The sequence below is a fragment of the Balaenoptera ricei genome, chromosome 10 (assembly GCF_028023285.1).
Source record: "Balaenoptera ricei isolate mBalRic1 chromosome 10, mBalRic1.hap2, whole genome shotgun sequence".
Classification (NCBI taxonomy): Eukaryota; Metazoa; Chordata; class Mammalia; order Artiodactyla; family Balaenopteridae; genus Balaenoptera; species Balaenoptera ricei.
Genome location: NC_082648.1, coordinates 101835100 through 101848328, shown reverse-complemented (window position 1 = coordinate 101848328; position 13229 = coordinate 101835100). Strand labels below are relative to the sequence as shown.

At 47.2% G+C, this 13229-nt stretch overlaps 1 protein-coding gene across 1 annotated transcript; it reads left to right on the top strand.

Annotated features, from left to right (window-relative positions):
* Nucleotides 1-6717: 6717 nt before the first annotated feature.
* Nucleotides 6718-12587, top strand: RTL6 (retrotransposon Gag like 6). The gene is made up of 2 exons (XM_059937130.1): nucleotides 6718-7018; nucleotides 7236-12587. Exon 2 carries the CDS (start codon nucleotides 7550-7552, stop codon nucleotides 8267-8269), a length of 720 nt encoding a protein of 239 aa, XP_059793113.1. The 5' UTR covers nucleotides 6718-7018; nucleotides 7236-7549; the 3' UTR covers nucleotides 8270-12587.
* The last annotated feature ends 642 nt before the right edge of the window (nucleotides 12588-13229 follow it).

Here is a 13229-nt window from a genome sequence, read left to right as displayed (position 1 = left end):
GGAAGCTGTTATTGTTGTTTTTGGTAAATGCTTTGGGATTTTCTTTGTAGACAATCATGCCAACTGCAAGTAAGGACAGTTTTATTTCTTCCTTTCCAATCTGAATGTCTTTTATTTCCTTTTATCCTTTCCTCATTGCTCTGGCTAGAACTCCCAGCACTATGTTGAATGAAAATAGTGAGAGAGAACATCCTGGCCTTGTTCCCATTCTTGGGGGAAAAGCACTCAGTCTTGACCATTAAGTATAAAGTTAGCTATTGGGTTTTTGTAGAAACTCCCTATCAAGTTGAGGAAGTTCCCCTCTGTGCTCATTTTTCTGTGACTTTTGATCATGAATGGCAGTTGATTTTTTTTTAAAGATATAATTCACATACTATAAAATTCCCTTTTAAAAAGTATACAATTTAGTGGGTTTTAGTATATTCACAATGTTGTTCAACCATCAACACTAACTCTGGAATATTTTCATCACCCCGAAAAGAAACCCCGTCCCCTTTAGCAGTCACTCTCCCTTTCCTCCTTCTCCCCAGAACCTGGAAACCAGGATCCTGCTTTCTGTCTCTATGGGTTTGCCTACTGAGGACATTTCATATAAATAAAATCATACAATATGTAGCCCTTGTGTCTCACTTCTTCCACTTAGCATAGTGCCTTCAAGGTTCATCCATGTGGTAGCACACACCAGTACAGTCAGCCCTCTGTGTTCGTGGGTTCTGCATTTGTGGATTCAACCAACCGTGGATCGAAAATATTTGAAAAAATTTCAGAAAGTTCCAAAAAACAAAACTTGAATTGTCTGTGCATGGCAACTATTTAGATAGTGTTTACACTGTATTTATCACTATTTATATAACATTTACATTGTAATAGGTGTTGTAAGAATCTAGAGATGATTTAAAGTATATAGGAGGATGTGTATAGGTTATATGCAAATACTATGCCATTTTATATAAGGGACTTGAGCACCCACAGATTTTGGTATCCATGGGGGGTCCTGTAACCAATCCCCCGTGGCGCTGAGGGACAAGAGTGTTTCACTCCTTTTTATGGCTGATTAATATTCCATTGTACTGTGATACCACATTTTGTTGATCCATTCATCAATTGATGAACATGCAGGTTGGTTCCTTTCTTCTCTATTATGAGTAATGCTTCTGTGAACATTCATGTACAAATGTTCATGTAGACACGTTTTTTCAATTATCTTGGGCATATGCCTAGGAGTGGAATTGCTGGGTTATATAGAAACTCTATGTTTAGCTCTTTGAGAAACTGTTAAACGGTTTTATAGTAGCTGCACCATTTTACATTCCCACCAGCAATGTATAAAAGTCCCAGTTTTCCTGCATCTTCACCAACATTTGTTATTGTCTGTCCTTTAGATTATAGCAATACTGCGGAATGTGAAGTGATATCTCATCATGGTTGTGATTAGGATTCTCCTAAAGGCTAATGATGTTTATTTTCATGTGCTTATGGGCCCTTTGTGTATCTTCTTTAGAGAAACATCTATTCAAATACTTTGCTGATTTAAAAAACTTGGGTTATTTGTCTTTCTTATTATTGAGCTGTAAGAGTTCTTTATATATTTTGGGTATTAGACCCTTATCAGATATATGATTTGCAAATATTTTCTCCCATTCTGTGGGTTATCTTTTCACTTTTTTGCCAGTGTCCTTTGAAACAAAAAGTTTTAAATTTTGGTGAAATTCAATGTACCTATTTTTTTCTTTTGTCACTTGTACTTTGGTGTCATATCAAAGAAACTGTTGTCCAATCTAAGCTCACCAAGAAAATCCCTAGGTTTTCCTCTAAGAGTTTTATAGTTTTAGCTCTTACATTTAGGTCTTTGATCCATTTGAGTTAATTTTTGTATAGGGTGTGAGGTAGGAGGTCTAACTTCATTCTTTGCTATGGATATCCAGTCTCAGAAAAGACTATTCTTTGGTCATTAAATTGTTTTGGCACCCTCTTTCAAATAAATTGACTAAATGTTAGGATTTATTTCTAGTTCTTTCAATTCTATTCCATTCAATTATGTCAGATCATACATTCTTGATTACTATAGATTTGTAGATAAATATTGAAATTGAAGGCTCTGTTGTCAAGTGCATAGCTGTTCATAATTGTTGTCTTGATGAATAGATCCTTTTATCATTACAAAATATCCTTCTTTTTCTCTAGTAACAATTTTTGTCTTGAAGTCTGTTCTGTCTGATATTAGTGTAGCCAGTCCAGTGCTCTTTTTGTTAGTTTGAATGGTATATCATTTTTCATTCTTTTATTCAAATTACTTGTGTCTTTGACTCTAAAGTGTGCCTCTTGTGGATAGCATCAAATTTGGGTCATTTAAAAAATCCATTTTGCCAATCTCGACCTTTCAAGTGGAATGCTTAATCCATTTACATTTAATGTATTATTGATAATGTAGGATTTACATCTGCCATTTTGTTTTTTGTTTTCTATATGTCCTATTTATTTTTGTTCCTGTAGTCCTCCATTACTCCCTTTTTTCATATAAAATAGATATTTGCTACTGTACTATTTTAATTCCCTTGTCATTTCTTTCACATATTTTTTGAATTATATTCTTAAGGGTTGCCCTGAGAATTACAATTAACATCCTTACTTATAAAAATCTAGTTTGGATTAATACCAACTTAATTTCAACCGTTTAGAAAACTTTACTTCTAAATAGCTCCATCTCCTCCTTACCCCCTTTGTGCTATTATTGTCAGGCAAATTACATTTTTAAAAATAAATTTACTTATTTATTTTATTTTATTTATTTTTGGCTGTGTTGGGTCTTCATTGCTGCGTGTGGGCTTTCTCTAGTTGCAGCGAGTGGGGTCTACTCTTCAGTGCAGCACGTGGGCTTCTCATTATGGTGGCTTCTCTTGTTGTGGAGCACAGGCTCTAGGCACGTGAGCTTCAGTAGTTGTGGCACGCGGGCTCAGTAGTTGTGGTGCACGGGCTTAGTTGCTCCTCAGCATGTGGTATCTTCCCGGACCAGGGCTCAAACCCGTGTCCCCTGCATTGGCAGGTGGATTCTTAGCCACTGTGCCACCAGGGAAGCCCCTACATTTTAAATATATTGTATGCTCATTAGTATAGATTTGTAATTGTTGCTTTACACAGTTGTCTTTTAAATAATACAGGAGAAAATAGAGTTACAAACAAAAATACACTTATACTGTCTTTTTTATTTACCTATGTTGGTACCTTTACTGGGGCTCTTTATCTTTCACATGAATTCCAGTTACTGCCTAATGTCCTTTCATTTTAGTCTGAAGGACCTCTCTTTATTATTTTTTGTAGGGTCAGCCTGCTAGTGATGAATTCTCTCCAGTTTTATTTACCTGGAAATGTCTTAATTTTCCCTACATTTTTGAAAGAGAGTTTTGCTGGGTAAAGAATTCTTCATTGCTAGTCTTTTTCTTTCAGCACTTTTTTTTTTTTCTTTCAGCACTTTAAATCTATCTTCTCATTGCCTTCTGGCTCCCATGGTTTCTGACGAGAAACAAGCTGTTAATTTTATTGATGACACCTTATATAGATCACTTTCTTCTCTCTTGCTGCTTTTGAAATTTTCTCTTTGTCTTTGACTTTCAAGAGTGTGATGATGATCTGTCTAGGTGTTTAAGTGTATCCTACTCAGAGTTTGTTGAGCTTCTTGGATGTGCAGATTAATGTATGTCATCAAATTTGGGGAAATTTTTTGATTTCTCTGATACCATCCCTGGCAGGGGGTGGGGTGGGGAACCTCATTTTAGCTTGGCAAGGGTGGAAGTCTAGGCTCCCTACTTAGCCTTTGCTGGCATGAGTGGTGATGGGGCCACTGATTTTTCTGCAGCATTTGGCTGGAGTAGAGTGGTTATTGTCTAAATATTCCATCTTCATAGGCTATCTCTTTCCTCATTCTTTGGCTTGAGAGGGCAGGCTTTTGGAGGAGCTTTTTTTTTGTATGCCTCTTTCAGGTTGTCAGCTTCTTTGGCTGTAAATCTGAGCTATATGATACAAAAGAATACCCAAGGAACCCACCACTGTGTCATTCCTTGGATCCTGAGCAACCTAGCCAGTCTGCCTTTTTTTCTCCACCTTTTTGAGTCTTTTTTTTTTTTAGTTGTTTTCAGTTGTGCTTTGCTGAAAGAATAGGGAAGCATGAAACTACTCCATCTTCCCAGAAATGGAAATTGACTATATTTCTTTTTAGAAGGTACTTTTTCATAGCCACCTTATCTTGTTACATTTCTGCTTCCCCCATCCCCATTGTCTGTTCTTTTCACAAATGTTATTCCTTCATTAGTCTCATTGAGCATCCTAAATATGCTTACTTAAAGTTTTTTTTTTTCAGACTGTTCTATTATTTTAATTTCACCTGGAGTTAATTCATATTATGATTATTGGTTCTGGTGGCCATTATTCTTAGCATTAGATGTCTTCATGGGCTCCAGAGTTTTGATTTTTAGGCTCAATTTTGGGTAAAAGGGTATCTTTCACTTTCTTTCCCTCTTTGTGTACTCAACCCCCCTCCATCTTGGGGCCCCTTCTCCCCCTGGTCTAGCAGTTTGGGGTCACTCCAATGATGCCTGGCCTGCAGTACAGAAACATGTTTTATATTGGTGGTTCACAATTACTGGCCCTCTGGGGTCTACTTGTCAACCAGGGGGCATGAGATTAATGATATTGGATGTTCTCCCTTGTCCTAGGGCCTCACCTTCACAGAAGGTGTTGCCCCATGAAATGGTTGAAGAGATTTTTCAGACTCCTCTTTGACATAGGGGTGAGCACTCTCTCCCCTCATTTCAAATAGGAATCCTGGCTCTGTTTCCAGCCTTGTCTCCTCATTATGCCTTGGGATCCAGAGTCCAGCAAGCCCATGGCTTTGTCCATACTTAGCAGTTTGTGTTTCTGGACCACAGTGGAGTTTATATTGCTTCTGAGCCCAGCCAGATCCTCTCAACACTTTATTGTATAGTTTACTGTTGTGTGTTTGCGGCAGAGAGCAGCACCTCACAGCCTGCATCATAGCATTATCTGGATCTGAAGCCAAATACTCTGTTTTTCTTATTTTAATATTTATTTTCATCTTTATTTAGCTCTATTTTATGCAAGGTCACTTTATATCCTATTTGAAATAGGTGAAATACAAATAAATTATATATTTCTTCAAGTTTATGTTTCATCATTTCTCAAATCAAGGCACACCTTATATTAAATGCATCTGAGAATTTAAGATGTATGGTGTCAACCACACTTGGAAATGCAGCAGACACTTCACTCATATACACAGCATCCGGTAACCTGCGGAGGTGCAATCCAGGCACTGAGGGCAGAAAAACCGGTGGGGTGACTCACAGGAGTGGATTTCTCTGTGTGTTTGGAAAAAGTGGGAGGGGTAGAGGGGTACAGGACAATTTCTGCATTTGAAATCACCGACCTCAGTCAAGATGAATGCAGCTCCTGCCCCCTCGTGAGGTGGGAGAACCCACAGAAGCAGTTTAAGGAAACATTGTCTCCTTTCTTTCCCCTCTTGCTTTATGTACTGGACATTTTCAGCTGGTCACAAAAGGTGCACTTTTTGTCACACTGGGGTACACACAGTTGTGGGCACAGCTAGACTATCTTTTCCAAGTACTGACACCCTCATGTTCCAATTCCCATTTTATAGAAGCAAAAACTGTAAAGGCATGAGTGCAGCCAACTCTGCCCAGGCCTGCCAGAGGGGTGCAAGTGGCTGCCAGTAGTTCGGCCTCCTTGAAGACGGTGTCCTCGAAAGACTGGCACGGTGGGCGTCTTTTCTCTCCATCCATGCTCCATCCTGGAATTGACCATTTAGAAGTAGCTCAGCAAGGTTAAGTGGGAAAGGCAACCAGATTCTGAGTCAAAAACTCATACACTTTGGCCCAGGAATTTCACTCCTGGGAAATTACCCTGGCAAAGCTGGCAGAGGAAGGGGCTGGGATTTATACACAAGTGAGGTTTATAAAACTTCCACATGTAAAATAAGATGGAGCTCTATCAAAAGGGGCATATTAAATAAACTGGGTACACGATTTCATTGGAACATAGGCAGTAATTGAAAACTATGCTTTTGAAATAGCTTTAATGGAAAATGCTCAAATTCAGTGTGCTATTAAGGTCGCAAAACATGTCATAAGGTACAGTAATTAATATTTATTTATGGCCGTGCCACGCAGCTTGTGGAATCTTAATTCGCCCACCAGGGATCCAACCCGTGCCTCCTGCAGTGAAAGCATGAGTCCTAACCACTGGACCGCCAGGGAATTCCCAATAATTAATATTTTGTAATAGAATATATCATAGAAAAGTGACTGGATGGAACTAGAGAAATATCACTTTTTTCTCGCAGGTGGATGGACTCTGAATATAAACTTTTGCAAAAAAGACTTCTCGGATATCAAAATTTTCTACAGTGAATATACACTACATTGAACTTGTATTGAAGTTACAGTATGTAAAGCAAACTTCGTTAAAAAAATTACAACCTATACAAAAAGAGCTTTACTATCAGTCTTAGAAAGAATTTAAAAGAAAGGAAAACACGTATCATAATAATAAAATCAGTCATCACTGATTGGCTGCTGAGGACAGGCACAGAGCAGTTGCCCGGGAGGCGGGGCTGCGCGCGCCATTTCCGGGGCGGGGCCTCGGCCGCGCGCGAGCTGGTGGTCTCCATGGCAACCAGCGGGGCCCGCGCGAGGCGAGCCTGGAGCCGCCACCGCCGCCGCTCAGGCCCCGCCCGCACCCCGGCCGCTCAGCCACCCGCCCTCCGCCGTGACCCCGGCCCCGGTCCCAGCTCGGCTTGTGCTCCCGCCAGAGGCTGCCCGCGCCTGCCTCCTGCCGCCGCCGCCCCGGCCTGACCTGACCGGGAAGCAGTTCCGGCGGGCCGCCGCCGCCGCCGTGACTCATCTGCCTGCCCGCATTCCCCGATCGGGCCATCTTGGTCGCGGCCGGCGCGGCAGACGGAGCCGCGGAGGAAGCCGCGGAGACCCAGGTACGCGCCCGCCGCCCGCCCCAGGCCCCGGCGCCGCCGCGGGTGCATCGGCCCTTTGTTCTGCCCCAGGTGGGCGCCGGGCCCAGCGTAGGGAGGGGGCCTCGGCGGGGGCGCCCGCCTCGCCGCCCGCTCTTTGCTCCTCCCACGCCGCGTCCCTTACTTCTAACCCCCGTTTCCGCAGTCGAAACCTTTTTTAAACCATGTTTTCATCCTTCAGGGCCCAGAACAAGTCCACCCTCCTGTGCAGCCCGCCATGGCCTTCTGAGGGCGGCGATCAAGGAGCCGCATCCGGAGCTGGGGATCCCCAAGTGTCTGCACCCCCTGCCTGGTCTGGCTGTGCTCATCTCTCGGTCCGTCTGCCCTGCCTTCTTGTTTGGGCTTCTCAGCCACGCTGGGTCTTGAACCCTACCCTTTCCTTGATTTCTCTCTGGGTCTACCCAAGTTTAGCATCACAGGTGCTCAGGTTCTGGGATACCCAAACCCCCTTCTCCCGCTTCATCAGTCTCAGCCTTTGGCCGACCTTTGGCCAACATGGTTCAACCCCAGACCGCAAAAGCTGAAACCCCAGCCTCTGCAGCTTCTACCAATGCCCAAATGGATGACGTCATCGACACCCTGACCTCCCTGCGCCTCACTAACTCCGCGCTGAGGCGGGAGGCCTCGACCCTGCGGGCAGAGAAGGCCAACCTCACCAACATGCTGGAGAGCGTGATGGCGGAGCTGACCTTGTTACGCACCCGGGCTCGGATTCCCGGGGCGCTGCAGATCACCCCACCCATCTCGGCCATTACCTCCAATGGGACCCGGCCGATGACAACGCCTCCAACCTCTCTGCCCGAGCCCTTTTCCGGAGACCCTGGCCAGCTGGCGGGGTTCTTGATGCAGATGGACAGATTTATGATCTTCCAGGCCTCGCGCTTCCCCGGAGAGGCCGAGCGAGTGGCGTTCCTCGTGTCCCGGCTGACCGGGGAGGCGGAGAAGTGGGCGATCCCCCACATGCAACCCGACAGCCCCTTGCGAAACAACTATCAGGGATTCCTGGCCGAGTTGCGGAGAACCTACAAGTCTCCGCTGCGGCACGCCCGGCGCGCCCAGATCAGAAAGACTTCAGCCTCGAATCGAGCCGTGCGGGAACGGCAGTCACTCTGCCGCCAGCTGGCCGCCACGGGCACGGTGCCCTGCCCTGTGCACCCAGCCTCCAACGGGACCAGTCCAGCCCCGGCCCTGCCCACCAGAGCTCGGAACCTTTAGGAATCGGCCACCACCCCGGTGCGTCTGCCGCTACCCAGGTAGCATACGCCCTTTGCTGCGTAGAAGAAATGTCCGTACCACAGCATCGCCCTTGTTTGAAGACGTCCCTTCCTGCCTCTCTTGTTCCATAAGGACATCTGTCATTGCTCCTGGGCGCCCTGTGACCCACCTTGCTTCCTGGTATTACGTGCTAGCTTGGGACCTCCACTGCATGTTTCCCTTCTCTCGCTTGCAATTCCAGCTCTTCTAGTGACCACAGCTCTGCTGCTGGGTCACGCTGACCCCGCAACACACTTTGGACCATTTGGGCTGACCTTTCCCAGCCTGACCAGGTTCACAGACGCTCCTCTTCCACGCTCTGCAGGCCCCACGGCAGCTCCGCACCTGGTTGCCCTGTTCTCAGTAGTGAGCTTGCTGATGACAGAAAGAAGCCCTTTTGGCCAGGCGGGTGGTTTGATGGGGGTACCTGGATAGGAGAGCCTGGCATCCTGCCCATAGGTGATTGCCAGCCCTGCCAGGGCCCAGTGTAGCAGGCAGGGGCCTCGTCTCTGCTGTCAGTGGCCAAGGATCGCAGCTGGGAGTGTGGTTCCAGCGTTTCCGGGGGGCCAGCTTCACTCTGCACATGAGTATGCAGTCATTGTGCCCCATTGCTGCCACTGGGAAAGACTGATAATGCGGCCTTAGCGGGGAGCCCCCGGAGGCTGCACCCCCATCAATGCCTGGCTGTAGCTGCCAGTGTTCTGATAGCGCCAGATTGGGGGGAATCCGGAACTCGCCTGCTAGGAAGGTCGTTGTGACTTGGGATCACTCGGCATTTCCATCAAGCCTCCACAGGCAGCACATACATGTCCATCCCTGCCCGAGACCCCCGACAGGCTGAGGGTGGGATCTAGAGTCTCACTTTGCTGCCCTGGACCCCCTGTGGGAATCAGCAGTCCCCCCTCCTCTTTGCCCCCTGGCACTTGGTGGTGCGCTTGTCTAGCTTGAGACCTGTTCTCTTCTCCTTGCAGGGGACATGTGGCCTTCACCTCAGCCCCTTCAGTCACACACACGGTCTCTAGGTCTCCAAAGCCTCTGTGTAGTGTGTCCTCCCCAGGCCTGGGCTGTCCATCAGATGTCCAGCCTTTGTCCCAGAAAGCATGGACTCAGGGCTGGAGACCCAATTCCTCTGGGACGCATCACTGAACCCTTAAAGAGAGAGGGTGTCTGCCTCTGCAGCCCTGGCCAAGGCCTTGCTGGCATTTGCAAAGGAAAAGAGCTGCGGACTGCCTCGGTCCTAATGCGGTGACGGTGCAGAGCTGGTGCCCGTGTTCTGATTCTGAGGGACAAACCTGTGCCTCTTCGTGGTGGGTGGCCTTGTGCTTCCTCACGGGGGACGCCCAGAATCACTTTCTAAATGAGTCTTGGCCAAGCCCTTTGGACTGTGGTGCTCCCGCCATATTTCAATGCCAAATGGACCGCATTTCCATGACCACCCGGGCGGTGGGAGATGGGCTGTCTTACCCTGGGTTCATCTGCCCCTGTTCTGCTGGTCCTGGCCTGACTGCAGGAGGACAGCCTCTGTGCACCCCTGCAGGCCTACGTCTTGGGACCCCCAGAGGTTGGCTCCTAGGGCCCATCCCCTCTTCCTAAGAGTTTCGATGATGCAGGGGAAAGTGCGTTCCTGAAGCAACCACCGCCTACAAGGTCAAGGGTGATGAGTGGTTGCTGGGGTTCGTGGACCACTGCTGCCCACTCATCATAAACTCTGTTAGCCCAGTTGCCCTGCTGAACCACTGCCTGAACACAGGCTTCAGGCCCCCCTGGATTCCAGCCAAGGCTGTTCAGGCGGGACCATGGTGCTCATTAAGCGGGAAGCGGGGGAGGGCACACGGTGGGCCACTCTTCTGGGGGGCGGGCCCTCCGGTGGGGGGGTGTGCAGATCACTTGCACTTCCTGCTCTATTCTCTTCTGCCTGCCTGCCAGGTGGAGGTGCCCACAGCTGAAGGGGTACAATGACACCCGAGGAAAAGGAGGCCTGCAGGGGTAACTGACACCTTGAAGATTTCCACGTGGCCCAGCCCAGCCAGGGTAGGAGACCCAGCACGGGAACAGGGCAGGAACTGCTCGCCAACCCCTGGCTGTGCCCAGGTGGCGTTAGAAGTCCTACTGTGTCTGCATTCGTGCTGCATTTCAGCTGCTGCACATAAGCAGGCCAGAGCCACCAGGCAAGGCTGGCCATGCTGCCTGCCTGCTCCCGTGACCGGCCCTCTGCCTATGGGTCGTCGTGCCCAGCCTGGGCTGCTGCTGCAGCTTCGTCGGGGTTGGTGATTTGGCTGGGTTTTGCCTGTCGGTGCTCACGGTTACGGGCTGGGGACTGGTGCTGTTGGACGTCTGCGACCTTGATCGCTTCCTCAAACTTGGAAACCGGAGTAGATGCGAGGCTTGGGGTTGGACTTGGAAGAAGCCCCACGTTGGGAGCCCCTGGTGGCTCTAGTGGAAGACACCCTAGTCCCCAGCTAGAGGGGATGAGACCCAAGCTCCACGCAGTCCAGAGCGAGAGCAAGTGCCTGGGAGGATCAAGCTGGAGGAGGCAGCGGGGGAGGGGAGCTGCTTTGTACATATTTGGGGTTTATAATTTCTCTAAATTTAAGAGAACAGATGTTGATTTATTAAAGGGACAGGCAGTTAGTAGTGTTAAACAGTGCATGTGAGGGAAAGTTTTATGTTTTTCATGGTGTTGACATTATTTGGACTATATTGTGTCTGTCTTCTGGTCTCCGTGGTACCCCATCTGGTAAGGAAGCTTCATTGCGTAACGGCATCGTTCGAGATCAGATTTAGAAGAAGGGGTGACCTCTGGCCTACTGTATAGTGTGACCTTGGGATTGACTTAATGTCCTGAAGTATTTCAGTGACTTCTAGGAAAAAGCCAAGACCCATCTCACTGGTCCCAGGTGAGTATATAATGAGGAAGTCATGACACGGAGCCCAAAAGTACCCCATGAAGATGCAGGTAAGACTTTCCTGATGCACGAGCTGCTGTTGTCAGGAGGGACAGAACTACCTGCTGGACCATGATCCTGGCGGTTCGGCCTTTAGGAGGAGGAACAGATGTGGGGAGAGCTGGGCAGGTACTTAGGTTACCTTAAGGGAGCAGCCCCGTGACTGTGAACGAGCACACACACCGGGCCCAGCTACCAGGGGTGGAGTTTGGGCGGGAAGAGGGGAGAGTTCTTAGCAGCCGTCCCTACCATCTTGCAACCAGAGCTGTAAGCCTGAGATCCCCTCTGCTCGGAAAGCCTTAGGTCAGGGGCTTAGAGATGAAGACACGGATGGGGCTCTGGAGAAGGCAACACAGCACCGATAGTTGGGCCGGCAGCAAAAGCTTGCCTGTGCGGGGAGAGGGCTGGGGTTTAGGATAATTCCACCACCCACCACGTGTGGACAGAGCTGATGACTGGGGTGGTCTCGGGGTCCCAACGTCGGGTGTGGCCATTGGCAGAGCACGGACGCAGTAAAGTGGGTGGGGTACCACCGGCTCCTCACTGCAACATCAATAACTCCTTTGCATAATCAAGTAACAATGTCCTGGTTGTTTTCATTATCAAAGCCAACCTACACATCATAGAAATTTTGGAAAATAAAGTAGTAGAAAGAAGTACAATTTTAACATTTGGGTGTTTCTCCTAGTCTCTCCCCGCCGCCCGCCCCCCATGGTTTCTCTGCTTTTTGTTTTAACATAGTTGTGATACTACCTACTGTAATGATACAATATCGTGTATTTTCATTTGCATCACGGGCGTTTCCCCGTGTTATTTCTAATTTTATGTTGAAAGGCCGTGTACCCCTCCGTCAAGCAGTGCCAATGGTTGATCACCAATGCTCTTACTAATTTTTCACCATTAGAAATTGATGCATATCTTTGTGCATAAAGTTTTCCCCAATGTCAAGTTATTTCCTTAAGGTAGATTCTCAGAGGTGGGATTTATTGAATTTAAGAATATGAAAACTTGTGAGGCCATGATTACATACTGACAAATGGTCTCCAGAAATGTTTGTATCCATTTACACTGCCACCAGCAAAGATAAATGTGCTCATTTTACCATCTTGCCAGTACTGAGTATTCTCATCTGGCCAAATACTTGCTAATCTGATCATGAAAAAAGTAACATTGTATTTTAGTTTGCAGTTTTTCGATTTCTAGCAAAGTAGAACATCTTTTCGTGTCAAGCAGTTGTATTTCTTTTGTGGATTGTCGGTGTGCTCTGCTCTTATCTACTGGGGGTCTGATAAATTTGTATGAGCTCGTTGTATATTAAAGATATTAACCTGCTATGTGTCATACTCGTTGCACATGTTTCCACCTTTTTACTTTTTTGTGTGTTTTACTGAAATTTTAACTTGATACGTACTTGATCCATTCCCTCACTTGGCCCTGTGCCCACCAGGCTCTTAACACAGGCAGGCACATATATTTGTCCCCTGTGTTCACGGCTGTGCCACTGCACTGGTAGCAACGGCTGACGCATAGTAGGTACTCCACAAACGTTTGTGAGCCTGGCGTGGATGGATGCGCTGGGCGTGTGTGGCACGTCACACAGACCACCCCCGGCCCCGAAGCGCTGGTGGACCAAGAACAGTTCACAGACCTTTTGGTCCCAGAATCCCTTTGCACCATTAAAAATCCTTTAGGACCCCAAAGAGCTTCTGCTAATGTAGATTTTGCTTATCAATATTTACCATGTTACAAATTAAAATGGAGAATGTTTCAAAGTACTATTTTGAGAATAAACTCATTACCTGATGGCACGAATAGCATATTTTAAAGAAAACTATTTTCTAAAAAAATTCAGTGAGAAGAGTGGCATTCTTTCATCATTTTGCAAATTTCTTTAATGTCTGGCTTAATATCAACAGAAGACAGCTGGGACCTCAGACCTGCCCCTGTACTTCATCTTTTGCAAGATCACACATCAC

Bases quoted from the DNA above. Each gene is read 5' to 3' on its own strand.
- RTL6 (XM_059937130.1), top strand. From the start codon at position 7,550: ATGGTTCAACCCCAGACCGCAAAAGCTGAAACCCCAGCCTCTGCAGCT.